Raw genomic sequence first — 26,962 nt, 5'->3', positions numbered from 1 at the left:
TGTCTCCATCTGTGGATGGTCCGATGCCACCGTCGTGCTTGCATCACGGCGATGACATTTATAAATGGAGGTCCGCGAGCCACAGGCATGGAGTGACTGGCTCAAGGTCAACTCCAGCCTGCGGCGGGGACGGGAACAGCAGCGAGGTCAGCCCGGTCCCACGGCCGGGCTCTGAGCCCTGCCCGGAGCCGGCGGCGGGGACAGCCCCCGGCAGGGTTTGCCGGAGGGGACAAGGGCAGGGCTCCGGGGGGGAGAGGTGGGCGAAAGAAGGGTGGCAGCGGTGCCGCCCTTTGGACCAGCTGTTGCGAAACTCCTGGCCGGAGAGCTGATCCCCCGGCGGCTTCCACTCGGGGGTCTCCCCCGAAAAGCCGACGCCCCCGGGCTGGGGCTGCCGCGTCCTCCGCGGCGCGGGGAGAGGTGGGGCGAGCATCCCCCGTGCGCGCATCCGTCTGGAGCGGAGCGTGTCGGCGCTGGCGCGGCGTGCGTGTCTGTGTCTCTGTCTCCGCGCGGTGCCTGTGTGTCTGTGCGTGACCCCGCGGGTGTGTGCGCTCGCACACCGCCCTCTCCGCGTGTCTCCGCGGCTGTGTGTCCCTGCGTGTGCGCGGCGGCGCGGAGCCCAAGCCGCGGCCGGAGGAGGAGCCGCGCCGGGAGCCCCGCGGAGCCGCCGGGCGAGCGCGGCCGCGCCGAGGCGCAACAGGCGGATGGCGGCGGGCGGCGGGCGCTGAAGGCGAGCCGGGGCGAGGCGGAGGGGCAGGGGAGGGCGGGCGAGGAAGGGCAGCGGCGGGCAGAGCGGGCGGGATGCGGGCGGAGGAGCCGCTGGCGCTGGCGGCCCCGCGGGCGGGCGGCGAGGCGGAGGCGGAGGCGCCGGGCGAGGAGCGGAGCGGCGGCAGCTGCTGCAGCAGCGAGCGCCTGGTGATCAACATCTCGGGGCTGCGCTTCGAGACGCAGCTGCGGACCCTCTCCATCTTCCCCGACACGCTGCTGGGGGACCCCAGCCGCCGGGTGCGCTACTTCGACCCGCTCCGCAACGAGTACTTCTTCGACCGCAACCGGCCCAGCTTCGACGCCATCCTCTACTACTACCAGTCCGGGGGGAGGCTGCGCCGGCCGGTCCATGTGCCCCTCGACATCTTCCTGGAGGAGATCCGCTTCTACCAGCTGGGCCAGGAGGCTATCGAGACGTTCCGGGAGGACGAGGGCTTCATCCCGGAGGAGGAGAAGCCCCTGCCCCAGCATCACTTCCAACGCCAGGTCTGGCTGCTCTTTGAGTACCCCGAGAGCTCCGGGCCGGCCCGGGCCATCGCCATTGTCTCCGTGCTGGTCATCCTCATCTCCATCGTCATCTTCTGCCTGGAGACCCTGCCCGAGTTCCGCCAGGAGCCCAAGGGCCCCCAGCCTGGCTTCGGGGAGGCTACGCCGCTCGGGGACGAGGTGCTGCTGCTGCCGCCGCTGCCACCGCCGAGCGGGACCCCCCCGCCCCTGCGTCCCGCCGCCGGCTCCGGCCCGTTCTTCACAGACCCCTTCTTCCTCATCGAGACCCTGTGCATCATCTGGTTCTCCTTTGAGCTCCTCGTGCGCTTCTTCGCCTGCCCCAGCAAGCCCGAGTTCTCCCGCAACATCATGAACATCATCGACATCGTGGCCATCATCCCCTACTTCATCACCCTGGGCACCGAGCTGGCCCAGCAGCAGCAGCAGAAGCAGCAGCCCGGGAGCAGCAGCAACAATGGGGGCCAGCAGCAAGCCATGTCCCTGGCCATCCTCAGAGTCATCCGCCTGGTCAGAGTCTTCAGGATCTTCAAGCTCTCCAGGCACTCCAAGGGGCTGCAGATCTTAGGGAAGACTCTCCAGGCCAGCATGAGGGAGCTGGGCCTCCTCATCTTCTTCCTCTTCATCGGGGTGATCCTCTTCTCCAGCGCTGTCTACTTTGCAGAGACTGACGACCCTGACTCACTGTTCACCAGCATCCCTGATGCTTTCTGGTGGGCTGTGGTGTCCATGACCACTGTGGGCTATGGGGACATGTATCCCATGACCATTGGTGGCAAGATTGTGGGCTCCTTGTGTGCCATCGCGGGTGTGCTCACCATTGCCCTGCCTGTCCCTGTCATCGTGTCCAACTTCAACTACTTCTACCACCGAGAGACTGACCACGAGGAGCAGTGCCAGTACACCCACGTCACCTGTGGCCAGCAGCAGTCACCCTTCTCTGAGCCCAAGAAGGGGGACAGTAATCAGTCCCTCAGCAAATCTGAATTCCTGGAAGCAGAAGACCTGGAGTCCATGAAATATTCCAACTTCATTCCTCCCAATAACCAGGGATATAAAGAGAAGAAAATGCTGACAGAGGTGTGACGGGTTTTGTTGTCCTGGGTCCAGACACGGAGCTGCAAGCTGCTGTTACAGTTGTCTTCCTACAAGCAGCTGGATCTATTCAGCATTTACATGCCAGACTGTGAATTGTGATACCGTAAACAGAATGATTGTGATAATGGGCTCTTCTGGCCTGATGTGCTGTTTCTCATTACTGTGTGCAGCCAGAAATGTTCTTGCTTTATTCCGTGGAGTGCTAGCTGTCATCCCCACTCCCTTGTGCATTTCTTTATCTGCTCTCGATGACTGCTTTAATCCAACATTTGCTCTGAAACCAAGTCTTGTAACTCCACTAGCAGAGAATCCCTTGCCGCTACTTCAGCAGAAGCATTCAGCAGAGTAAACAGTTAAAGGGGCTGCAAACATCTGGCTGGAGCCGTGCCCTCAGTCCCTGTGCCAGCACGGTGCCCTTGGCTGTGGGATCAGTCACGCCTGCCATGCCATTGCCTTTGAATAATGGAAACGCTGCAGCCAGGATCACAGGGAGCTCTGCAGCTGTAGGGGAAAGCCAGCAAGCTGATGCCTGCCTTCTTTGCAACCCTTGGCATGCTAAAAGATCCTCCTGGTTTGTGTTTCAAAAAAAAAGGAAAAAAAGGTGCATAAATCTAAAAGCTCTTTGCTACTTGTGACCATACATCATGTATCAAAAACAGGCTTAAAGCAGTCAACAGGCTTGGTGAAGATTCTCTGTGTTTTGAGCTTATCTCAGCCTTATTTATGCCAGTGCCCTGATGTCAATTGGCTTTTATAGTACCAACTTAATCTTCATAGTGGTAAGTGCCTTCTGATGCAAGGCGTGTTGGAGTGAATTCATTTGTTATCTGCAGAGTTCATCTTCACACAATAGCGTTTAATGAGATGTGCTTTGTGCTTCAGACACCCAGCTCTGTATTCGGGCGTGTGAGAGCAGTTGACTCTGCTGCTTTTTTTAATTGAGCATTTGTGTAGCCGAGGGAAGTTTGCATGTTGGCGTTTTGTTGACATGGCAGGAAAATCCTGACTGCAGAGAGCCCTGCACCTGTGCTGTGCGAGGAGGATCGAGCTGGTTTAGCAAGTCACAGGCACAAAATGCCCCAGGGCGAGCGTGTCAACATTTGAAACTGAGACTGGCACGGATACAAACTTCCCTAAGCTATCTGCACAAAGCCAGCAGCGTCCTCCAGACCCTTTGAATGAGGGGAGAAACAGCGAGCCCTGAAGAGATGCTTTTGCTGTGTTGCTGGCCTAGCCAGTTCCTGGTATTCCATGGATAGGAGGGACAGCAGTGTTTTTTGCACTTCGTTTTGTGAGAGCAGTTTGTGCCAGCCATGCAAAATATGCACAGCTTGGCCTGCAGTGCCGGGTTTGCCAAGGGACCAGAGATTTCTATCTTCAAATACACATTTTGCTTCCCAGAGCATTTCATTAGTTTCAGTCAGCTCTGCCTTACAGCTAACTTGAAAAATGTTTCAAGCTCTGCCAGCAGGTGAGAAAGGGAAATGGATGCTTTCAGGTTCCACTGGCAGATTTTCCTGCAAGGAAAAGTCCTTCTTGTTTGAATTCTAAGTGTTTATTCTGCATTCACACGTCTGCATGTGTATGAAAGCAAAGGCAGCCATTAATGCCTTGCATCACACTGTATGAAATGCATATTGAAATGTACTACATATTGCATGGGACATGTGTGATACATAAACCAGACATAATGCCAAGGTGCAAAAGTACAGAGAATAGATTTTGTGTATATATTGTGCTTTTCAAGCCATAAGACTAAGAATGCTAAAGTCCTAGAATAGCATCATAGAATGACCTGGGTTGGAAGGGACCTTAAGGGTCACCTCTTTCCAAAGAGGGGCACTTTCCAATAGACCAGGTTGCTCAGAGCCCTGTCCTTTAATATAGTTAAAACTGGCTATAGAACAGGTTGTGAGATAGGATCTGTTTGCATCTTTATTACTGTGCCTGTTTTCAATTGTCTTGAGATATGGCTCCATGCCTAGAGTGCTTTTCTTATGGCCTCTCTCCATCCTGGCCCTGCTCATATGGTAGAAGTTGTTTGTGCAAATCATAGCTACTCCATTTCTCCTGAGTCCTGTTGCCTTCTGAAATGTTTTTGATGTGCAGGGATCTCCCTTGGGGTTAGCACACAACCATTATATTAAAACCTCTGCTCTCTCTCTTGCTGAAATCAGTAGGAAAATGCCACTTGTCTCAGTCTGGGTGATTGAGATGAATTTGATGTGGTGAGGGCTCATAGCTCAGAGGGGTCTGCCTGAATAAAGCCTAATTTCTCTTTGCTTCATGGGACTGAGGCAAAAGTTTGTGAAGGTCTGAGCCTTGGGGACCATTCTGCATCCCTTGGTGTGTGTAACCAGCTGGTGGGTAAATTGTCCTGGTGAATAAGTGGAACTGAGGGGCACGGTGGTATCTCTGTTGATTTTGTATAAAAGTTGTCCAGTTCTTAGTGTGTCTTAGTCTTGGTGGTGTTCTTAGCTGTGTTTCGGGGTCACCTTAATGAAATCTTTACTGTGACCCAAGAGAGGGACTGTTCTTCAAATTTTGTGTTGCTAGAAACTAGCAAAAGAAGCTGCTGTTTAAGAGGGATGTTCCGAGGCTGCTGCCCTCTCCCAGCAGAATGCCCATGTTTGGGGATATTTTATGCCTGAGTCTATCAGCTGATAAAAGTTCCCCCAAATTAAGATATAAAAAACTCAGGTTGAACACAAGTTCAGGAGGAGTCATGAGACACGCTGAGCCTACGTCAGAAAAATTCCTGTGCTCATTTCTCCCCCTGGGCCTGGCCCTGTTGGCCCTGCCCAGAACAGGTTGTTCTCCTGACCAGCACGACAGAGAGCTGGGCATAGAGACTCCAGCAAGAAAAAAAGATCACTGGTAGCACAATCTTACACAGATCCTCTTGCAAAGAGGTGTCCTGCCTTGGGGTGGGATCCATCAGTGAGTTTCCAGGTGGAATGCAGCAGTGAGTTCCTAGTGGGTATTGGAATCTCCTGCCTGCAGGTCACACCCGAGGTGTGAAGGAATTTTATGGTAAGCAAGGCAGCTCTGTGCAGTTTTTGTGAGCCACTTTTGTCAGTTCTGAAAAGTGCAGATGAAAATGTGTAAAGTAGGAGCGGTGTTTGTTCCCTGGGTTTTCTGTGTTTGCTCTGAGAGATACAGAACCCCAAATACAGAACACCAACAGAAGCATGGAAACTGTAACCTTGGGACTCATTTGGGGCACGTAAATCCTTCTCTAAGCACCTCCTGAAAAGCAGTGAAGTCCCAGAGTCATCAGTAATGCTATAGGTTACAGAACTTGTGGAATCTGACCTTTTTCAAGGAGCCTTCAGATTTTTTTTTTTTCTCTTGACCGAAATGACACAGTGGCACCCATTGACTTTACCAGAGGTCTCGTGCCACCGAATCACGGAGATGCTTTCAAAAAGCTTACCTCAAGCTCTCAGCCCTCAGCACTCCCCCCAGCTGCTCAAAATGCAAATCTTTCCTTCTGAAGGTAGAGCACATCCCTGTGAAGCCAAGTAGGCACCTCCAGGGACCTGTTTCCATAACAACCTCCCGGACTGTTTCTCTCCATGCTGTGATTGTGGCTACAAGTGAAAGCACTCTTTGGATATTTTGTATTCAGACATCAGCACCTTATTTTTACAGATGTTTTCCTTGCCTACTAGAGCTGATCCCATCACCTTATGTTGTGTACAGCTGCCCTGTCCAATTTCAGGTGGGCAATCTCCAGCTTTTACAAGCAGGGAGTGCAAACCTGGAGATGGGAAGAGATTTTATATGTCCATTCTTGCACACAGAGAGCTGGAGAGTGTGTGAAGGACAATTGGAGCTGAGGGGCAACTGGCCTGTGAATTCAAAGTCATCTGGGTGCTTGGTGGCAAGGAATATAAGCTAAAGCGTTACATTAAAGACCCAGAAATTCCTCTTGCAGCAATCTCACTAGGAAATAGTTTTGCAGTGGAAGAGACTATTGCTCCTTCCTGATCCCCTGGCTGGTTTGTGATGGTTGGTTCTCCTGATAGTTTTCCCACAGGATGTTTTGCACCAAAGCAGGCAGGGTAGAAATCAACTCCTTGGAGGTGGGTAAGAAAGGAAGGAAAGGAAGAATTTTACTGAGGATACCATTTTTTTATCCACACAAAGGACTGGAAGCATGAAGGGTGTGAAGACCTGTTCTGTGGTGTTTTACTGTTGGACTCCTGCTCTCACCTCCAAGATGAAATTCCTGTTCTGCTCCTTCTTGGAAAATGTTGGAATTTGGGATTTTTGAGTAGTCTCCTGTTTGAGCCTTTTGATCCAGCTTTCATGGATAAAAATTCACTGCTACAGCAGCTGTGGGGGTGAAGGTGACTGGACTTGATCTTCTCTCCTGGCTCCTCTCATTCAGAGGTCCCTATGGGATAAAGAAGAGTGAGTGTAAAGAAAATTCAGGGCAGCAAGTGACAGGGTGAGGACTGAAGTGTCTTCCACATGGTGATGGAAAGAACAGCATCAACCCTAAATGCAAAGGAACAAACAGCTCCAGCATCTGCTGCTATTGCAGAAATAGGTAAGGTTTCTTTTTGTTCTGGGAAATTAATGACCAAGAGTTTCTTGAAATTAATGAGGAAAGATTTCCTCATTAAGATTTGCAGCCTAAAGGGAGAATCTGGTTCTAGGTGAAGAAAGAAAGATAATTATAAACTACAAAAATGTAATATGAGCCAGATCCTCACCATCTGCTGATTCAAGCTGGCAAAACTCCTTTTAATACAACTACCTTGGATTATATTGGGTTCCAACTTCAATCTTCTGCATCAAATCCAAGCACGTGCACTGTTTGATAAACTGCTTCTTTTTGTTTGTTCTTTTCTTGAGGTCCTGTTGCCATCAGGGAAAGATCTGCAGATTACAGCAGGAGTCAATCACAGCTTTCCCAAAAGCTCTCACCTGACTCGAGTCCAAGTAAGTCCTACCAAACTTGGCAGACCTAAGCTTAACTTTAAGTTTTTATTGACAGAAATTAAGAGCAGCAGCATTTTATGCATTTATTTCTCAGTGTGGGCAGATTGACGGGGAATTGGAAGATTCTGCCCTCCGTGGCAGCCCTGTGAGCACAAGAGAGATCTGCTGGTGCTGCTGTAACCACGAGCACAGCCCTGAGCCCTTCATCGTGGCTCTTTGAAGCTTGCACTAGTGGCAGATCCCTCCTGAAGAGCTTTGCAGCCATGTTATCAGCAGGTTTGCAGGAGAATGCCTGAATTGCAGGCACCTGCTTCAGCCGTAAGGAGGGGAGAGGGTGCTGGCAGGATGAAAAGACTTTAATCCCCTGATGAAAGGGACCAGGGGATGCTTCGTGTCCTTAGCTGCCACCAAAGACTGTGCCTGAGGAAACTGCCTGCCAGTTTCAAGGAGCTCCTCTTGTTCAGGCTGGGGTCCTACAAGACCCTACCCAGGGAAATAAATCCAGAAAAATGTTTTTGGGGAAAGCAGACAGGGACTGTGCTAACTGACAGTGCAGCAGATGCTGTTAGTACATGTTAATTCCACATGCTTTTCCCTCTTTGAGTGGGTTTTCCCTTGCCTGTCTGGGGCTTGTTGGCTGGCACAAGGAGTTTGAATGTCATAACATGGCTTTACATTTTGGGAAACTCATAGCTGAGGTCAGTGTGTGTTTTATGAACATTCAATGATAAACCCTCACCACTGGAAATATCCAGGTTGTCTGTAGTGCCAATCAATAGGATGGAGCCTGAGAAATAATTGAGCTTTGCTGTGTAAAACTTCTTAGTGATAGGAAAGAAAGGATTTGCGGTAGGGAATGTGCTTATCAATTTCCATAGTCACCATAAATACTGAAGCTGTGTTGAGTATTCATTGGAGAGAAGAACTGGGGGAAACCTTTGTCTTCACACAAAGAAAACTGAGCAAGTATTTCTTGTCACTAAATTAATATAAAGATATTTATTCAGTGGTATAAAATTTTGGAACACCCTTAGTCCAAAAGTGGCGTAAGTCACAAATTTATTGATTTAATTACCAAATCTAGTCATTGTCCGTTTAACAAAATGAATGGCCTCGATTCTACTCTCTCCCCAAGGTTAGATAAATGTTTCCTTAAGATTGTGGATGGTATGACTCCTGATTTAAATGAATCTGAGAGAAGAATCAGAAAGAAGAAGGCTATAAGTGCACATGACTAGGCTGGATCTCTTTAGAGTGCTGTAGGTGCCCATTGGTCCATTCACCTAAAAGGTTACATACAATTTTACACCAACAAAAGGTTTGGCTTTTAGAGTACATATTGGTTTATTCTCTTACATTCTCTGGAGGGAAATTAAATGGTATTTTACAAGAAAACTGGAACATTACCATCCCTTCTTGCTGCTCCTTGATGCATCTGTTGTTTTCAATTAGCTTGATGGCATCCATTTTCAGAAAGCAGATGCTGCCCTCTTTTACACTGGTGCAATTCTGGAATAACTCCGCTGACGTCAGTGAAGTGACTCCAAATTTATCCACGGCAAAAGCAGAATTGGACCGCGGTCTCTTTGTCTGCCTCTCTGCTCCAGAGCTCTGGGGGAGTTGTGCCACTGCCACACCATAAGGTGAGAGCGAGTTTGCTGTGCTGTGCTTGGCATTTTTGTGCCCCTGGCACTCCCACTCACGTGCCTGGCTGGAACAGGAGCCCCCCTGGCCTGGGGCATGCATGGCCACTAAATTCCTGCTGCTGCCTCTGGATTCCTGACCACTCTCCATCTTAGTTTCCTCTTGCCTGGAGATGTTTCCCAAGGAGACAGAGGTTTTTAAGCTGAAGAAATGTAGTTGCCATCCTCGAGTAATAGAACAACAGAAGGGTGGCAGAGGTAGATTTGGAGACGAGCTCTGCACCTCCTACATTTTTGCTGATAGGGCTGTGTGAAAATCATTTCAGTCCTGGTAGGTTGGCTCTACATCTGCTGGTTTCAAAGTCTCCATTTACAGGGAGACTAGGTTGGAAAAAATGGGACTTTCCTGCTCTAACTCTTCTGGTCTCAGTCCTGCCTTCCCTGAAACTGGACAGAGAGCTTTGTGTAAAATCACCTTTAAAAGTTTGCCATAAGGGAAAATACCACTGGAGATGGGACAGATGAGGGCGAGTAGAAGGAATAGTTGTGGAGTCATGGAATGTCCAGGGTTAGGAAGGGCTTTAAAGACCATCTCATTCCAACCCCCTGCTATGAGCAGGGACATCTTTATTGCTCAGAGCCCTACCCAGTCTGGTCTTGAATATATCCAAGGATGGGGCAGTTACAGCTGCTCTGGGAAACCTGTTCCAAGGCCTCACTACCCTCACAGGGAAGAATTTCTTCCCAATATGCAATCCAACCCTCCTCTCTGTCAGTGTGAAGCCATTCCCCTTGTCCTGTCACTCCAGGCCCATGTCCAGAGTCTCTCTCCATCTTCCCTGTGGGTTCCCTTCAGGCACTGCAAGGCCACAGTGAGGTCACCCCAAAGCCTTCTCCTCTCCAGGCTGAACAATCCCAGTTCCCTCAGCCTTTCCTCCCAGCAGAGCTGCTCCATCCCTCTGCTCCCCTTGGTGTCCCTGCTCTGGTCAGGCAGATAATGCAGCCATAAAAACTGAGGTACAAGTCTTGGAAAATCTCAGGACAAGCATGTTTGGTAACACCTGGCAAATAATAATTCTGTAAGGCCTCATCTGGAATGCTGTGTGCATTGTTGGTGACCTAAATTTGGTCAGGCAAGATGCACAGGAGAACAGCAAGAGTGATCAGGTGGATGGAAAGTGCTTTGCTAGTGGAAGCTGGAAGAGCCTGACTTTTCTAGGCCAGCAAAAGACTGACAAGACCTGTAGTTAGGAAAGTACTGGGGCAAAATAACTAAAAGAGAGGAAAAAGATGAGAAACTGTAAGCTCTTCCCACATTTCTTGTGTCTCCAGATCATTTGCCATACTGCACGTTTACCTACAAAAGACCAAATCCTGGTGATTTTACTATTAAATACTTGGGGTTTGTGGGTAGGAGGGAGAGCTAGGAGAGGAACTGTGAATCTTGGGAGGTTTTTCCTCTGTGGGACTGAGGAGAGAGAAGGAAGTCCTAGGAGTGTGGTAGAATGGCACAGGGGATACCATATCTCTCAAGGAGCTGGTCTGGAGGCAGAGAGCAAATTCACGCCCTTTAAAAAACCCACCAAACTCTGTTCACTGCTCTTCCCCTCAGCCTGGAATGGCTGCTCACCTTGTCCAGTCCTTTCTCCCTATTCAGGGCTCTCCAGCTCTTTGCTGACCTTCCTTCTTCCTGGAATCTCTGGTCATTCCTCACTCCCATGAGCTCCCTGCAATCATTGGAACAGTGCATTGCAATTCATGCTGGGGAAAGCCTTGAACCAGCTCTGCTGCAGCTCAGATAGATTGTCTGATTTGAACAACCTGCTAGATAATCAGATAATAGATAATAGATAATAGATTATATATTATAGATTATAGATTATCTAGCAACCTGCCCTGGTGGAAGGTGTTCCTGCCCCTCTGGCAGGAGGGTTGGAATGAGGAGATCTTCAAGGTCCTTTCCAACCCAAACCAGTCTGTGATTCCATGTTTTTTTGTAGAAATAAGCAGTGCTGCTCACAGAATCATTAAGATTGGAAAATACCTCCAAGATCATCAAGCTTTCAGTGGAATACCACAATGCCCAGAAAACCATATCATGAAGTGCTATGTCCACTCGTTCTTTGAATAGTTCCAGGGCTGGTGACTCCAGCGCTTCCTTGGGCAGTCTGTTCTAATGCTTAACTACTCTTTCAGTAAAATTTTTTTCTTAATATCCAACCTGAACCTTCTCTGATGTGACTTCAGGACCTTTCCTGTTGTCCTGTCCCTTGTTCCCCTGGAGAAGAGGCTGATTCTCACTTGGGCTCACCCTCCTGTCAGGGAATTTTGGGGAGCAGCACTGTTGGGTATGAGGTCAGAGCAGTCGATCCACTCTGGTCTTAAGAGAAGAGCAGAAGAATTTCCTATTGCACACACTGTTCTGACATAGCACGAACAAAACTTGACATTTCCTATCTTACCTCTCTCAAATTGTTTCCCCACATAGAGGTGAAGGTTCCCTTAAGCTCAGGAGGCAGCAAAAATATTGACTGAGGTGGGAGCTTCATCCATTCAGCCAGCTGTGTCACAGAAGTGCCAGGAAGGAGCTTTCCTTGAGCTTGTTGATGCTCTTTGTTCACTTCAGTGAGGAAACCTTTGTCTTGTCATTTCCATCGCTATTTTGGCCAACCAGCTCTGCTCTTTTGCTTTTCTCATGTGAGTAGAAAGATGGTGAAGGGCCTGGAGGGGAAGCCACACGAGGAGCAGCTGAGAGGACTTGGTGTTTTCAGCTGGAGGAGAGCAGACTCTGTGAGGTCAGAGCTCACAGCAGATTCCTCAAGGGGAAGAGGAGGGGCAGCTCTGATCTCTGCTCTGTGTGACCAGGGAGAGACCCAGGCCATGGCTGGAGCTGTGTCAGGACAGGGTTAGGGTGGATATCAGGGAAAGTTTCATCCCCCAGAGGGTGCTGGGGCACTGAACAGGCCCCCCAGGGAATGGTCACAGCCCCAAGGCTGCCAGAGCTCCAGGACTGGGGTGGGATTGTTGGGGTGTCCTGGGCAGGACCAGAAACTCGACTTGATGATCCTTGTAGGTCATGTCCAACTCAGGGTACTCTATGATTCTGTGATTCCATGAGGAAAAAAAGAAAAAGCCAGGCACTGGAAATGTTGTGAATATCCATGCACATCACAAAAGCCTGTGAATGTGGACACCACTTGTGCTCTATCAGTGGCGTTGGCAGGATGGTGCACATGAATCTGGTGGTCCCTAAAGTGTCTTAAGAACCTGTCCCAAGCCCTTGGCATCATTTGAGTCATGGCAACAAGCCACATGAGAAAGGAGTTGTAAGAAATACTGAGTAAGGCAAGGAGTTTGATTTGAACCATGGACACAAGGGTTCATTTATTTCTGATCTCAATTTACTCCCAGAGTTATGGAATGGTCCAAGCAGGGTGTAGTTCTCAGGCTTTGAATTATTCTCACATTTTAGCGTGTCAGAAATAGCTCTGTCTGGCACATTCCTATGAGAACTGTAGACTATGGCCTTTCATGCTTATGACAAAGCAATTGATCTTTGTGGTCTGTCCTTGGAAATGACTTCCAGAAATATTTTGGAGAGTATTCACAGCTCCATTAGTCTGGTATTTGATGATCTGCTACGGTTTTCAACAGTGGACTGCAAACATTTCTCTAGGATGTATTTTCCTCAAAATCAGCAGTATTCCCCTTCCTCAAAATCAATCAATATTTGGGAGAGCAGTTTCATTTTAGTTCATTTTGGTACTCTTTACAAAAGGCATGTTTGGAAAATTTTGTAACATGCACGTTCTTTGTTAATATTCTAAATATTTTTCATTTCTTTTAAAGAAAGTGCATGTAAACAAGGAAAAATACAAAATTTTGCTGTGTTTTCTTAGTTTGTTTGGTTTTGTTTATTTTGTTGGGGTTTTTTTGGTGTTTTTTTGTTTGTTTGGGGTTTTGTTTGGTTTTTCTTTCTAACTTTGATCTGGAATGAAATATATTACATAGATTTGGGGTTTGTGGGGTTTATTTCCTTTTGGAAGGAAGGGGATTATCCTTGGTTTAGGGGACTTTATTTTTAATAAACTCTTTTTTTAAGCAGTGTAGTGATAAGTGTTGGTTGTTCCTGTTCATTGCCAGTGTGGCTCCAGTGTCAGCTCCAATACTTCCTTGAATTCAGCTAGGTGATACTCAAATGCTGCAGAAGAGGTGGAATGACAGCCCAAAACTCATTGGTAATTACAACATGTATTCCCAGTGACAGAAGGGATGTTCCAGTGCTTTGGCTATGGCTGAGCCAAGCCAAGTGTTCTTTTCTGTAGCTGCAACACCTGCCCAGGTGAGAAAGTTGTTTTTTTTTGACGAGACCAAGCTGCTTTTCCAGTGCTGTCTGACTTGTTAGAACATGTCATTCTGAATTGTGAACTCCTCCTGTTCCCACTCAGCTGGATCTTTTTACACCAAGATTATGTGATAAGAAAAAAAAAATTTTAAAATCTACATAAAGCTTAAATTTTTACTAAAATTTTCTGGGTGAATTGAGAATGGAAGGAAGAAGTGCTATCTGCAGAGGACTGTTCCTTTACTTTTTTCTTGTTTTAAAAAAGAAAAAAATAAACCAAACCTGTGCAGATTAGTGAGTTGCCACTAACACTTAGCTAAGGGGATTTCAGAGGAGATGAGCTGGGAGTTCCTTGCACAGTAACCACTAATCAGCATCCCCATAGAAGATGTCTGAATACATATTGATCGAGCCAGCTGCAGCTGGGAGGGGTTCTGGAGGCTGATGCAGCTTTCCTCTCTATCCTCCATCCCCAATCATGGAAACTGTATAGAAAAACTGTATAGAAAAAAAACCACCCACTGGTACTTCTGGCCCTGGCATTTCTGCTTGTTGAAGTTGCATCACAAGAGGTTGTGTGGGCTTTTTTGATAGTTAAGAGACTGCTTAGGAAGGGAGATGATTGTCCCTCACATCTCAGTGCCTCAGCAATAATATGGAACAGTATAAAGCCATTGGTTTCCTTCTTTTCCCTAAACCTTTTAGACAGGGAGATCTTTCTGAGTATTCATCTTCTCCCTGGCACCTGGATAATGTCAGGCACAGCTGGAGACTTCTCCTCCCTCAGGACACAGTGTTGTGCTGCTGTCACAACAGAGGTGACAAACAGATGGGCAGGGAGGATTAAAAAAACACAGGAAAATGATTGTCCCTGTGCACGGGACTCATGGAATACCCAAATGCTGACAAGAACTGCTGTTACCTTGTTGGGCTTGGCTGATCTGATCCCTGTTTGCCAGGCTCAGGCACAAAACATCCAGAGCAGCCCCTTGATTGTGACTCCCCTTCCCTTGCAGGCTTAAAATGATCTTCCCTTGTAGATAATTAAAAGTGTGCAAGAATATTTCTGTCTGACAAAGGCCAGAGCTGATTTAACTGCAGGGTAATATTGAAAGCTCCTGGAATGCTCACTCCATGGAGATAAAGAGGCTGACATCACTTTTCACAGCTAGTTTAGAAGAAGGGAACTGAAGCAAGTTCTTCTCTTCTATCCCCTGAGTTCCCTTCAGGGACCAAGGTGTTAAAAACAGCAGAAGAAAAATATGCTGGAGGTGGAAAGAGTTCACCATCTCTTTCAGGGATTTGTGTCAACTCTCCAAGCATGAAGGACTGGTACTGAGCAGTCAAATCTGCACTTTGCTCAATCTGGCAAGACTGGGTGTTTTTTTTTGGATTTGTTTTTTTTTTTTCCTTCAGATATTCACTGGCATTGTTAGGCACTAATCCTCCTAAATGATTTGGTAGTTTTTCTTCCTTTATGGTATTTCAGAGGGATATGAGGATACATAGAATAGCAATTACAGCTCTTCATGGTTTATATTTAGTCATATATTGGTGATTCAGAAGCAAGCATATGTAAAAAGGCCCAGATGAATCCTCTTGCAAATTCCTTGCTGTCCTACAGCACATTTAGGTGCTGGAGTCTTACAAGCAATGCATGAGTCTTACAGAAACCTTATGTTTTTGGAGAGGGAGTCATGCCATGTCTTTGTGTCCACCATGATGCATGAAGAATTTTTTTGGTTTTTTTGAGGGTTGAAATATTTTAATATCCCTGTTGATACAGACACTTGGTTTCAGGCAAATGGAGCCAAATTCTCAGCTGGTATTCATACATCAGCATATTTTTCTTCTGATGCCAACTAGGCAGCATAGTACAGGGTACTTCAGAAGCCTTTTTATCATTTAGGGGTTTTTTGGGGGTCTATTTTTGGGGTCATTGGGAAGCAATGCCTGTTTATCTTGAAAATTCAATGTTTTGAAGTGTAACTAAAATGCCCATTTGAATGTTTTTTGAGTTCTGACTGCCAGACATGCCACAGCACCATGCTGGTCTGTGGACAGTCTGATGCTCACGGGCACTTTCTGGGTCAGGATCTGGGATGGATCTAACATTTCACTTTTCCTGTACTTCAATTCCTCTAACTCTGGAAGAGAAATAACATTTTTATCTCTTCAGCGTGCAGTTGGGTGTTTATCAGTGGTAAATTTCTAGGTACACTAATTTGTCTTCATATAATGCAAATGGTCATTTTTTTTTCCTGCAGGGAATCACAAGCAGATGGTGTGAGACAGCCCTGGGAAATTAGAATCATAGAATTACAGAATGGCTTGGGCTGGAAGGGGATCTTCAAGATGATCTTATTCCAGTGCCCCTGCCTGGGGAGAGACACCTTCCACTAGACCAGGATGTTCAAAACCCCATCCAGCCTGGCCTTGGATACTTCCAGGGATGGGGATTGAACCTAAATGTGCAGCTGGGGCAGCTGCTTACTCTGAGATCTTCAAGGAGCTTCTCTGATCTGTTACTGTTTTCATTTGGTTGTACTTCTGTAAATGATATTGTTATTTTCACAGCTGGAAACAGGATAAATGGGATGTTGACCCTCTTTACTTGCTTTAGTAATGTTGCTGCCATTGGTAATTTTATTATAGGAAGAAAAATCTTCCCTGTGAAGGTGGAGAAGCCCTGGCACAGGGTGCCCAGAGCAGCTGTGGCTACCCCATCCCTGTCAGTGTCCAAGGCCAGGCTGGATGGGGCTCTGGGCAACCTGGGATAGTGGAAGGTGTCCCTGCCCATGGAAGGGAGGTTGGAACCAAATGATCTTTAGGATCTCTTTCAATCCATTCTGTAATTCTCTGGATATTTCCCTGTGCCCCTACATCCCTTTCTGTCAATGATTGGAAAGCTCACTACTGTGTCTTCAGGTGACAATAATGGGAGTATAGGTACTTACTTAACTAAGAAACCAGGCACTCAGGAGATACCATAAATTCATTCATACTTCCAGAATTTTGATGGAAGGAGGCGTTTAAAAATGCCTTAACACACCATGGCCATTGGGATTTTTTTTCCAGTGACTTTAGTGAAACAGGGTTGGAGCAATAGCAAGTGCATTTCAAAATCCTGCCTCTTGCTCCAAGCAGCAGCTGAGGGGCGATGCTGCCCCTCTGCCCAGCCTGTGGGGCACATCTGCAGGGCTGTGTCCAGCCCCGGGCCCCTCAGCACAGCAGGGCCATGGAGCTCCTGCAGCGGGGCCAGCGGAGGCTGCCGAGAGGATTCGGGGCCTGGAGCAGCTCTGGCAGGGAAAGGCTGAGGGAGCTGGGGCTGTGCAGCTGGAGAGGAGCCCCAGCTGAGAGGAGCCCTCAGCCCTGGGTGTCCCTGGCTGCAGGGAGGGCTCCGAGCAGGGCCCAGGCTCTGCTCTGGGGGCCAGCAATGGCACCAGAGCCATGGGCAGGGACTGAGCCCAGGAGGCTCCACCTGGGCAGGAGGCACAGCTTCTGTCCTGGGCAGGGACCGAGTCTCCTTCACAGGGGACATGAACTTGCTGCTCGTATTCCCATTGCTGGCTTTGATCACAGGGAAACCCTGGAGACCCTTGGGACGAGGGGAGAGCTAAGGAGTGTAGATGACTATGGCCACTGCCTCAATCACGGCAAGAATTTCCTTGTCCCTAAGCCCCTTTCCCACATTTCTCAGCAGCAGCTGCCACCCTGACTTCCCAGGGCTGGGGTGGCAGCAGGACCGTGGCTGTTTTGCTGTCCCCAGGCTGTTGTCCTTAGCAATTTCTGACTTTGCCTCTGCTGCAGAGATGTGGGAATCCAGGGCTTCCCTTTGGCTGCCCTGGCAGGTCTGGGACCCTGGCAGGGGTCAGGAACCCCCCTGGACAGAGCCCCCAGAGACACTGGCTGTGATCTCTGTCCATGGAAAAGAGTCTTCAATCTTACAGCATGAATTACCAGCTCTGAGTGTTTGATATAAGTAATAATTAAGTGTGGCACGAGTGCAAAAGTAAAATTTTAGGATTCTAGATAAGGAGTCCAAAGGGGACAAGATGGAGGAAATTGGGTGTGTCTTGTCCTTTTTCTCCTTCTTCATGCCCTCCATGTTTCACTGTGGTGTTGGCATTTTCCTGTTGGTTCAGGCTAGGGACACACTGTCCAACGTAGGTGACAGATATTGGCACGTTATTGTAAATCCAGCCCAGGGAGTTTCTGGTATTTAATGTTTGTAACATCCCACTGAGGGCAGAGCCCCACACGCTGCCCTGCAGGACAGAGCTGGGCAGGGCAGCAGAACATGTTAGAAATAAACAGAATAAACAACCTAGAAACCAGCACAGACCAATTATGGCTTCTGCTTTGGCAGTGGGGCTGAAAGACAGAGACTTTCTACAATCTCAGAATCATCAATATCCAAGATTCCGACAGCAGAGGGATATTCCAGACCTTGTGGCTCAATATATAAAGTGGGGGAAGAAGAAGGAAGAGAAAGGTATGTTCAGGGTTTGTTTTTGTGGGATTTTGTGTGCTGGTTCCCTTGGGATATTTCAAAAAGGCATTTCAAACAGAAGTGAAGAAAGATGAGGATTTAATAAGGGCTAGAAATGAGGTTACAGCTGATAAGGATGGTTGGATTCAAGAGGAGTAGAGCTCTGGTTGCTTCATCTTCTCAGCCACTTTAAGCTGAAAACATTGACCTTTGTGGTCCTTTCCAAAAATTTTAATAAGGGCAAGCGTATCTCGTTGAATTTTAATTTAGAGTCATTGACTCTGCAGTTCTCCCAAAATATTTCTCTTGAAGGGATACTTTGTGAGCCTAGGGTAAAAAACCTAAGCCCTGTGTCACAGGCTCCTCCAACACTGACAAGAAGACTTCAAAATCTGCGCAGCCCAAATTTTCACATTGGTGATTTGGCTGCATCTTTGACCCATAAATGGGAAAGGGCTGGGAAGCTGTGTGGGTGCAAGGTTTTTGGAGTGCAAGGTTTTTGCAGTGATCTTCAGTAAAATGCAAATGGTGGTGTGGTAAATAGCAAGATTGAGAAGTGAATTTGGTTTTGTGCAGTGCTTTGAAGTGTTTCAGAAGCAATAGCTGGTCGTATAATCAGAGAGTAATCAAGGTTGGGAAAGACCCCCAAGATCATCAAGTCCAGCTGATCCCTACCTTGTCCCCAGACCGTGGCACTGAGTGCCACGTCCAGTCATTCCCTGGGCACCTCTGGGGATGGAGATCACACCTCCTCCCTGGACAGCTCCTTCCAAAGCCTGACCACGCCTTTCATGGAGAATTTCCTTCTGATGTCCAACCTGACCCTCCCCTGGCACACCTGGAAGCCATTTCTTCTCATCCTGTCCCTGTTCCCTGGAGCAGAGCCCGATCCCCCCCGGCTGTCCCCTCCTGTCAGGAGCTGTGCAGAGCCAGAAGGGCCCCCCTGAGCCTCCTTTGCTCCAGGCTGAGCCCCCCCAGCTCACCAGGTGCTCCTCACAGAACTGGCTCTCCAGACCCTTCCTTGTTATCAATTAATCTCAGGGTTTACTGAATACAATTTCTCAGCAGCAAAAAAAAAACAGTTTTTCTGCAGGGTTGGTGCGTAGTTTCCAATGGAGCCTTTTCTGGCATGAAGATCACAGTTTTTTATTCCAGAAAAATGCCCACAGAAAGAGAGATGAAACTTTCTGGGCAAGGACATGCACCGGCACGGGAGATTCTGTGGAATGCTACCGAATTCCGAAAAGCCTGAAATTCTAATTTGAATTGCAGTGGGGAAAAAAGTCTGACTTTGGGAAAAATACTGTCAGGAAGCAGCCCCGAGAGCCCGGGAGGAGTTTGTGGAGTGTCGCAGTGCCATCCTGTGGGCCAGGGAGGGATGAGATAAGGGACACCTTCACTGGTGCCTGGTGGAGGCTCCATCACTCCCCACTGGCAGGATACCGGGGAGAATGGGAAGGGTAAAACCTGCAAAACCCCTGGGTTGGGATAAGGGCAGTTTTGCAGGGAAAGGAAGAGCTGTGCACACAAACAAAGCAAACCAAAGAATCAATTCCCTGCTTGCCATGGGCAGGCAGGTGCTCAGCCATCCCCAGAAGAGCAGGGTCCCATCACACCTAAAGGTGACAAACACCATCACCCTGAACGTCCATCCCTTTCCATCTGCTTCCCCCCACGTTATACACTGATGATGATGATGCCACAAGGTCTGGAATGTCACTTGGGGTCACCTGTCCCAGCTGTGTCTCCTGCCACGCACCCCCAGCCCCCCTGCCAGTAGGAAAACCATTTGGGTCTGTGTCAGCACAACCAAAATTATCCCTGTATTATCAACCCCGTGTTCAGCACAAACCCAAAACACAGCCCCTGGGAAGGAAATTAACTGTGCCCCAGCCAAAAGCAGCCCAGCCATGAAGGCTCCGCTCACACGAGCAGCGCTGTCTGCCCCAGCATTTATTAATCCATTTCCTTTTATGTACAGAAACTCAAGATTCTCTGTGGGTTTTATCTCTAGTGTTAAGCTTTGAAGGATCTGCTTTGGTGGCAGCTAAGGACAAGCACTTAGGCTTGGGTCACACTTAGGGAATGGCTGTGGGACTTGCCACATGGTGCATTTTCTGGAACGAGTCTTTCACAATGTCATTAAACCCAACAATGTCCTTTTAATGTCAGAATTGAACACAGCATGTGCTGGAAAGTCAGGATTCCTCAAGGGAATCCCAGATGGCTCCCAGGGTGGGAAGTGTGAGCTGCATATGGGAGGTTAAACTGGGGGTTTAATTTGAGGAAGGATGGTGCAGTGTTGGGAATTTCCTTGAACATTTTGATGTGCTCAGTCGAGCTAAAACAAGCAATCTCACATGAGGCTGTGCTGGATCTTTGCTCTTGGTTCTGCTAGCTGATCTGATGTGTGCTTTGCAGCAGAGAAGCACTGGAAGGAGTTCATCCTCTTGTTAGGAGCAGAGCTGCTCACTTCACAATCCTGCTGCTTTTTTCTGCTTCTCTGCTTTAAGATGGGCACTAGAAATACATTGGATCTGGTCTATTTAATCACCTCTGTCTTATCTCTGCACAGTGGGATAACCTGGCTGCCACAGGGGTCTGTCCTAATGAAAGCGAGTAAAATTTGCTTCAGTGGAGTTACATCCACTTGAAGTAACTTTTCCCACATTTTTGCCATACCCAGGGACATTTAAAGCCTGAAATTATTCTCAGTTAACTCATTAGAAGTTGCTTCTGTCTGTAGATCTTCTTGCTTGCATGTACAGCCTGAATGGGATTGCATCTCTCACCACCGAGGGGGATTCCAAGACCTTGCATGGAAGCAGGAGGCAGAAGTTTGGTTTTAAACATGAGTGTTATTCCATGTTTTCAATTCATAAATGTAGAAGGTGTCTGAAATGGGGTTGAAAAATTGCCCAGGTGAGTTTAGACCCCATTCCAGAGCATAGTCCAATTTTTCACATCTCTGGTCTCAGAAAACTTCACTGAGGAGTGTTGAGCTATTTATTATTAATTGAGGCATCAGTTATCAGGCTCTCAAAATTAAGGACAATAAAGGATAGAGAAGTGGGTGCCCAAAAGTAACCCCCTGCAATCCTCTACGCATAAATGAGGCCCACCTTGTAAAAAATAAGAGCAGTGTAGCAGGTTTTGTTTGTGTACATGACCTTCATTCTGCTTTCTGGAACTCAGCCCCTTTAGACTTCAAGCTGAGCATCCAATGTCATTCACCATGTGGAAAGTTCTTGGTTTAGTTTTGTACTTTAAATAGCATTTAAAAGTAACTAAGCAATAACTGAGTAATGAGTAAGTCATAGGCAAGGAGTACTTTGGTATTTTGTTTTTCTTGTGCTTCACATTTGCCTTCATGCCTATTCCTTTTAGGTGCTTTAATACTTTTGTATTTATATAGAGATAGAAAAATCTTCTTTGGTCCACCTGCCACTCTTCTGGCCCAGTGCAAACCTTTCCTGTTGCTTTCTCTGTGTGAGTAACCATTATTTTGACGGTGCTTTCCAGCACTGTCATAAATTTGGATATAGGATGATTTCTTGCCAGTCTCTGCTGTGCTGTGCTAGCTAAACCCTGGCTTAGTGGACAGATTTAGAATGTGAAGTTTGCTGGCCACAACTGGTTGGGTTTTTCCCAATATTTGTAGTGTTGAATGATTGTTTGTTCTGCTGTAAATGAATAAAACAGCTCAGATATACTTTCTAAGCTGTTTGCAGAGATCTGCTTAAAGCTGCAGTGTTTGATCCCTGCAGCTGCTTTGTTTCTAGAACACCCAATGAAAGCTTGGCCAGAAAAATTTAGGCTTTGGCTTTTCGATTTACAGGTTATTCAAGAAGATTTTTCATGCTATTTATAAAATTCATTAGCTTTTTATTTACTGGGACCATGGTTCTTTTGCACAAGCCTTGCTTTGAACAGGGAGGTAACATTACAAACCTTAAACATGCAGCACTTCCAGTTCAAGAGGAGTCACATTTGCTGCCAGAGAGTTTTCCTAAATGAATTTACAAACCATAAAGGAGCAGGAATCATCTCCCTGCAGGTCAGAAACAAGCTGTAAGAGAGTATATTTTACAATTTCTAAGCATTTTTTGATTTTTAATATACACAATGGATAAAAGGAAATCCTAGACATGGAATATTGACTATTTAGAGTTTCATTCTCTCCTCTTTCCCAGTGGTACATCTCTACTACCTTTGGGGAAGATCCATGTCATACACATAAGTGTAAAACTAGAACAAGAATAAGACCAAACCACCACTGTGATTGCTCACACTGCTAGGAAATCCAGGCATTTGTCATAGGTTCAATTCATGCAGCTGCTGCAGACATATCTTTCTGCCTCTGGATTTTCTGATGGGGTCTCTGCTTTACCAAACTCCAGTCAATCACTGGGATGCAATTACTGCTGCTCTGAATCTCTTGAAAACCATGAGCTGGCCTCAGCATCTCAATTTTTCTATCCTCTGTAATCCCTGAAGTGAAAACTCTCTTCTCCAACATATAAATCCACAGGAAAAAAAAAAAAATTACATGAAATAAAATGCACTGAGGGAATTTTGCTTTGAAGATCAGCACATATTTAGCCTGGAAAGCAGAGATTGCTCACAGCTGTGGTGAACTTATAGCAAGCAAATTGTGCAATTGGTTGGTAGACCTGGCTTTTCTTTCTCTTAGAAAACTTTTTGAAGAGCAGATGCAAATGTGCTGGTACATATTTATATTTATGTAAGGATGCATATTTATATATTTTTTTGTGCTGCTGCCATTTTCTCCTTTCAGAACCTAGGCAGAACTCTTGAGAAATCTTGTTCACTTTGTAGGCTTCTCCCATCTCTGATGTTTCTCCCACTTCTTTCTCCTCCTTTGGGCTTTGGCAATCTGACAAACAACCTTCTGGCCCAGAGCTTTCTCACTGCCACACTTTTTACAGCCTGTTCTTTTTCTTTTTCTGGCTACTTGAGTCCCTGCCAAGCAGTAGCAAGAGCTGTGAGAGCTCGGGACTGGAAAGTGTATGGTTTTCATCGTGGAACAAGCTGCTTGCAGACCCCTGCACTGAGTGGGAAAGGGAATTGTGGTGGAAAATGCTGGGTAAAAACATAAACTGTGCAAACTCCTTGCAGTGCAAAGGCTTGAGCTGCTCAGCATTTTGTCAGGCACGAGCTGAACTTCTTTAAGCTCATTGCTAGCCCTGCTCACACCATTAAGTCTGGACCTCAGAGTTGTGTTTAGCACTCAGGAGTCATGAAATGGTGAATTTAAGATCATATCCCATCCATGTAGCTGTGGTGGGTTAACCCTGGCTGGGTGCCAGGTGCCCCACAAAGCTACTCTGTCATCTCCATCCTCAGCTCCACAGGGGAGATAAAATAGCATCTTCTTCACTTCTCACACTCTTCCTCTGCTCCAGTGGGGGCTTCTTCCCATGGAAGTCAGTCCTCCAGGAGCTTCTCCAATGTGTTTCCCATGGGCTGCAGTCCTTCATGATCTGCTCCAGTGTGGATCCCTTCCGCAGGGTGCAGTCTTTCATTTATTCCAGTCATTTTTTTTCTTTCTCCTTCTTTTGTTGTGGGAGACTGCTGATAATTTTAATAACTTATTATTAGCCCTTTAGGTTTTATGAGTCACCAGCACAGATGCAGCTGGAATGGACTGCACAGACGTGTGACAATGGAGAAGTCCCTAAAGGAAGAAAAGTTCTTGCAGACCCAACTTTTTTTTTGTTCTGCTGTCTCATAAATTGTTTCAGATCTAATTTTAAGAAAATAAAATAAAAATTTTAAATTCCCTTATTTGCTTTGATAGACTTTCCTGCCCTTGGCACAGAGGAAGGGGCTATAAGCCAAATTATCATTACAGATCCATCTTAAAAGGACCTAAAATTAGATGCCATGAAAATGGCTCTGGGAATCCCCAAGGTCCCGGCTACGGTAAGAATCAGACTTTGTGCCTCTGTCCTTGAAGAGCACGGCCCTGCAGTGCATCCTAACACATTTTGCAACATTCTAATAAATATATTTCATCTCATGCAAGAAGAAAGGTGTGTAATTCCCAGGAGCTTCAAGGAAAAATTGGCCCTAAAGCAGATCCCAGGAGGCATTAAGGTAAGCAACGAAATGTAGCCCTTTCAATTTTAGCCAGCTGCAGCTGACAACAGATTTCAAATTTAGACCATTTCAAATTTCAACTTCAAACATTCTCATGAAGAAATGAACCCTTAGTTTGTTGTGGCTTTACTGTGATCCATGTAGAATAACACCTTTTTCTTGTGCATTTTTTTTTAACACAACACTATTTTTATTTTTTCTTGCTAGGCTGGATTCTGTATGCTGCAAGGCTGTCATGTCAGGATGCTGCAAAAGAGGTTGTTACATCTTCTTCCTGAAAAGTTGGTGGAGTTTCTCTCTATGCAGAGGGTACAACCTTTATGGTCAGGAAACTGTTTTCCTTGCTCTGTGGTTTTCTTGCTGCTGCTGCTGCTTTTAAAGGGGTCAGCACTCTTAGCTCCAGGAAACTGAAACTAAATGTGAGCAGGGACTGGAGGAAGGAAGCAGGGAGAATCCCCTACAAGATTCCAAAAACTAAATAAAGCAGGATTCAACTGCCAGTGGCTGAATAGCAGCAATTTATGAGCTGTTCCTCAAAAGCCTCAGACAAGCACCAAGTACTGTGGGAAGCTGGAGATTGACAGAGGACACCTCCGGAAGAGTCTGCTGTTTAAATTTCCTTTAAGTTTTTTTTTTTTGTTTTGTTTGTTTTTTGGTTTTTTTTTTGTTTGTTTTGTTTTGTTTTGTTTTGTTTTTTTTCTCTCAAGTGGAGCATCCAGACCTGGCAAATGCATAAGGTCAGCCCTTGGAAGAGCAAAAGGCTGTCTCCAAGAAAACCAAACAAGTGGCTGAAATCTGTCCATTTGTCTGCCTGTCTTTTTGGCCTGTGATTACTGTGCTTTTCAAAGCTATGCTTTCATAACTTGGATAAAAAGGTAAATGTTTCCTATAGCTCTGCAAGTAGTAATCATCCTGTTCATGCAAAAAATCTGCTGCCTGAGGGATGGGCCCAAGCCAGAGGTGTTTCTCATTTACCTACAAAGTGTCTGGCTTTAGCATCTGTAGTCAGTTTTTGTGAACATGTGAGTCCATTGCCTGCTCTAACAGAGTTAGTGACTTCCTTTCAGTGGTTGTAGAGAGTTTCACTGAAATAGCACTGTTTGTAGTCCATTGTGTGACTTAGGAGACACAATAGCCAGACAATTCTGCAATTGTAATATAACTGTACGTGGCGTTCCCAGAAAATGCTCTGAAGTCTTCTCCCGTTGCACCACGGTGATAAAAACCACTGCTGCTTTTCAAGCTCCACGAGGCCGTGCTGTGCTGAAAGTGATAGAAAAGCCAATTAGCTCTGAAAAGTGAAGGGCAGAGAGGGGTGCTTTGGCCTGGAATTCCCTCCCTTTGGCAGCAGCAAAGGTCAGCTGTGCAGCCAAATCTCCGTGACCGCATGTGGATCCAGCTTGTGTGTGTTGCCAGCTATCTGTACAGGGAGTGGGAGAGGGTGGGGAGGAAGAATTGATTCTGGAAGGGGAAAGCTTGAGTCCAAGGGGGAAGTGGAGTGAAATGTGATAGTTGGGATTTCCAGAAGGTAGTTTGATGGATGCTGGGCATCCAGCTTCCCTAGAACTCTTTATCAGTAACACCCTCTATATCTCCCTCAGTGACTTTTAGCCTGTCTGGCAGTTTTCAGCATCAGTGTGTGAGGAAAAAGAGATGGAAGGCAGTTCTCTCTGATTTGGCAGCTCTGGGACTGCAGCACATCTTTGTGCTGCTGGCTGAGGGTCTGGATTTCTGAGGAACTTCCTGGCTACCTGTGGCTCCCACAGGCTTGTAGGACTGGGCTTAGAGAAACCCTGAGCTGCCAGATGGAGGCTGCTCCTGGTACAACTCTTTGGGGTGTGGATGTGAGCCTGCAGTCCTTGGGAGGCAAAATGCACTCCACAATCCCAAGGAACTTGCTCTGTCTGTCAGTGCAGGCCAGCTGTGGGAATCCTCCAAGTCCCTTTATCCTGGTCTGTGTGTCAAAGCCCTGTGGCTGACCATGAGTGCCCCAAGCTGCCAGGGACCCTTCTTGCAAGGGCGATTGTTTTCAGAGTCAGCGTAGATGCTGGCTACCTTTGGAAAAGTGGGGAAATCCATGGGGCAGAAACCTTGGGCCATACTGTGTGCTGACACCGTGCTTTGCTTTTGGTGTGAAACCTTGCTCTGATGCATCATTCCAAGGAAAACAGCTGGAATTTGCAGGCCAGGTCATGTGGGGAGATAAGTAAGTACAGCTCCCTTACTGGACCTGATTTATACAGCTCAGGTCCAATATTTGTGAGAAATTGTTGATGGTGGGAGCTTTCCTGTTTGTTTGTTTCGCTGAAAACTTGAAGCCTTTCAAATAAAGAAAAATGAGGTGTAGGGAATTTTTAGCTGGAGTATGTGCTTCAGGATGTTTGCTGCATTCAGGCTTCAAGAACACAAATTCTCTGCAGACAATCCCACACACAGTGGGGAAAAAAGGATATTGGGCTTGGAAGTGCACCAGGGAGATGGGACTCGAGTGAGCTTGGAACAGCAATCATTGTCATTAGTGGTGGTGCTGTAATTTGTTCTTGACTCAAATTAAGCATTGCACAGGCAAGAACCTGGTGAAACCTTGTAACTTGATATTTGTGGTTGTTCCTGCCGGTGTGATCTGCTGTTGAATAGGCTAGACATGAATAAAATCAGTATTTTTTAAAGTGCTGTGTGGGGTTTTTTATGTCAAAAAGGCTCGTTGCCCTCTTGGACTTTACTGTGTTCATGTGAAATGTTTGATGTGGAGTTAATACGGGTCTGCAGCTTTTTTAGGACAGTCCACGTCCCCTTGCAGAATTTCACCTTCCTCAGAGGTGGGTGGTGCAGTGCTGCACTGAACTTCTACCACAGGGAAAGATGTGAAGGTAATTTGTCGTGTAGCCCTGCTGGTGCTGCAGGGGTGGTCCCTCTGTGCTGTGACAGCTCTGCCTGCCATCAGGCTGGAGTGATCTCCTGGCTGGACATCAGTGTGCTGCTGCTGAGGGATGTGTCTGACTGCATTCCAGCCCTTGCTCAAGGCAAGGTGTTGGTGAA

At 47.0% G+C, this 26,962-nt stretch overlaps 1 protein-coding gene across 6 annotated transcripts; it reads left to right on the top strand.

The window, feature by feature from the left end:
• Positions 1-34: 34 nt before the first annotated feature.
• LOC110473194 (potassium voltage-gated channel subfamily A member 6) lies at positions 35-26,596 on the top strand. Of its 6 annotated transcripts, none has more exons than XM_085568896.1 (5): positions 35-6,925; positions 7,234-7,320; positions 8,773-8,963; positions 23,676-23,920; positions 24,131-26,596. In XM_085568896.1, exon 1 carries the CDS (start codon positions 799-801, stop codon positions 2,353-2,355), a length of 1,557 nt encoding a protein of 518 aa, XP_085425022.1. In that variant the 5' UTR covers positions 35-798; the 3' UTR covers positions 2,356-6,925; positions 7,234-7,320; positions 8,773-8,963; positions 23,676-23,920; positions 24,131-26,596. The 6 variants fall into 6 exon arrangements, with proteins under 6 accessions (XP_085425022.1, XP_085425021.1, XP_085425023.1 ...); XM_085568895.1 differs by lacking the exon at positions 23,676-23,920 and adding an exon at positions 17,678-17,803; XM_085568897.1 differs by lacking the exons at positions 8,773-8,963; positions 23,676-23,920 and adding an exon at positions 17,678-17,803.
• Positions 26,597-26,962: the final 366 nt, after the last annotated feature.

The sequence above is a fragment of the Lonchura striata genome, chromosome 1A, assembly GCF_050655825.1.
Source record: "Lonchura striata isolate lonStrDom1 chromosome 1A, ASM5065582v1, whole genome shotgun sequence".
NCBI classification, from domain to species: Eukaryota; Metazoa; Chordata; class Aves; order Passeriformes; family Estrildidae; genus Lonchura; species Lonchura striata.
Note: the sequence above shows the minus strand (reverse complement) of the source record. Positions and strands in the feature narration are given on the sequence as shown.

Excerpts from the sequence above, each read along its gene's own strand:
- LOC110473194 (XM_085568894.1), top strand. The coding sequence starts at position 799 with ATGCGGGCGGAGGAGCCGCTGGCGCTGGCGGCCCCGCGGGCGGGCGGC.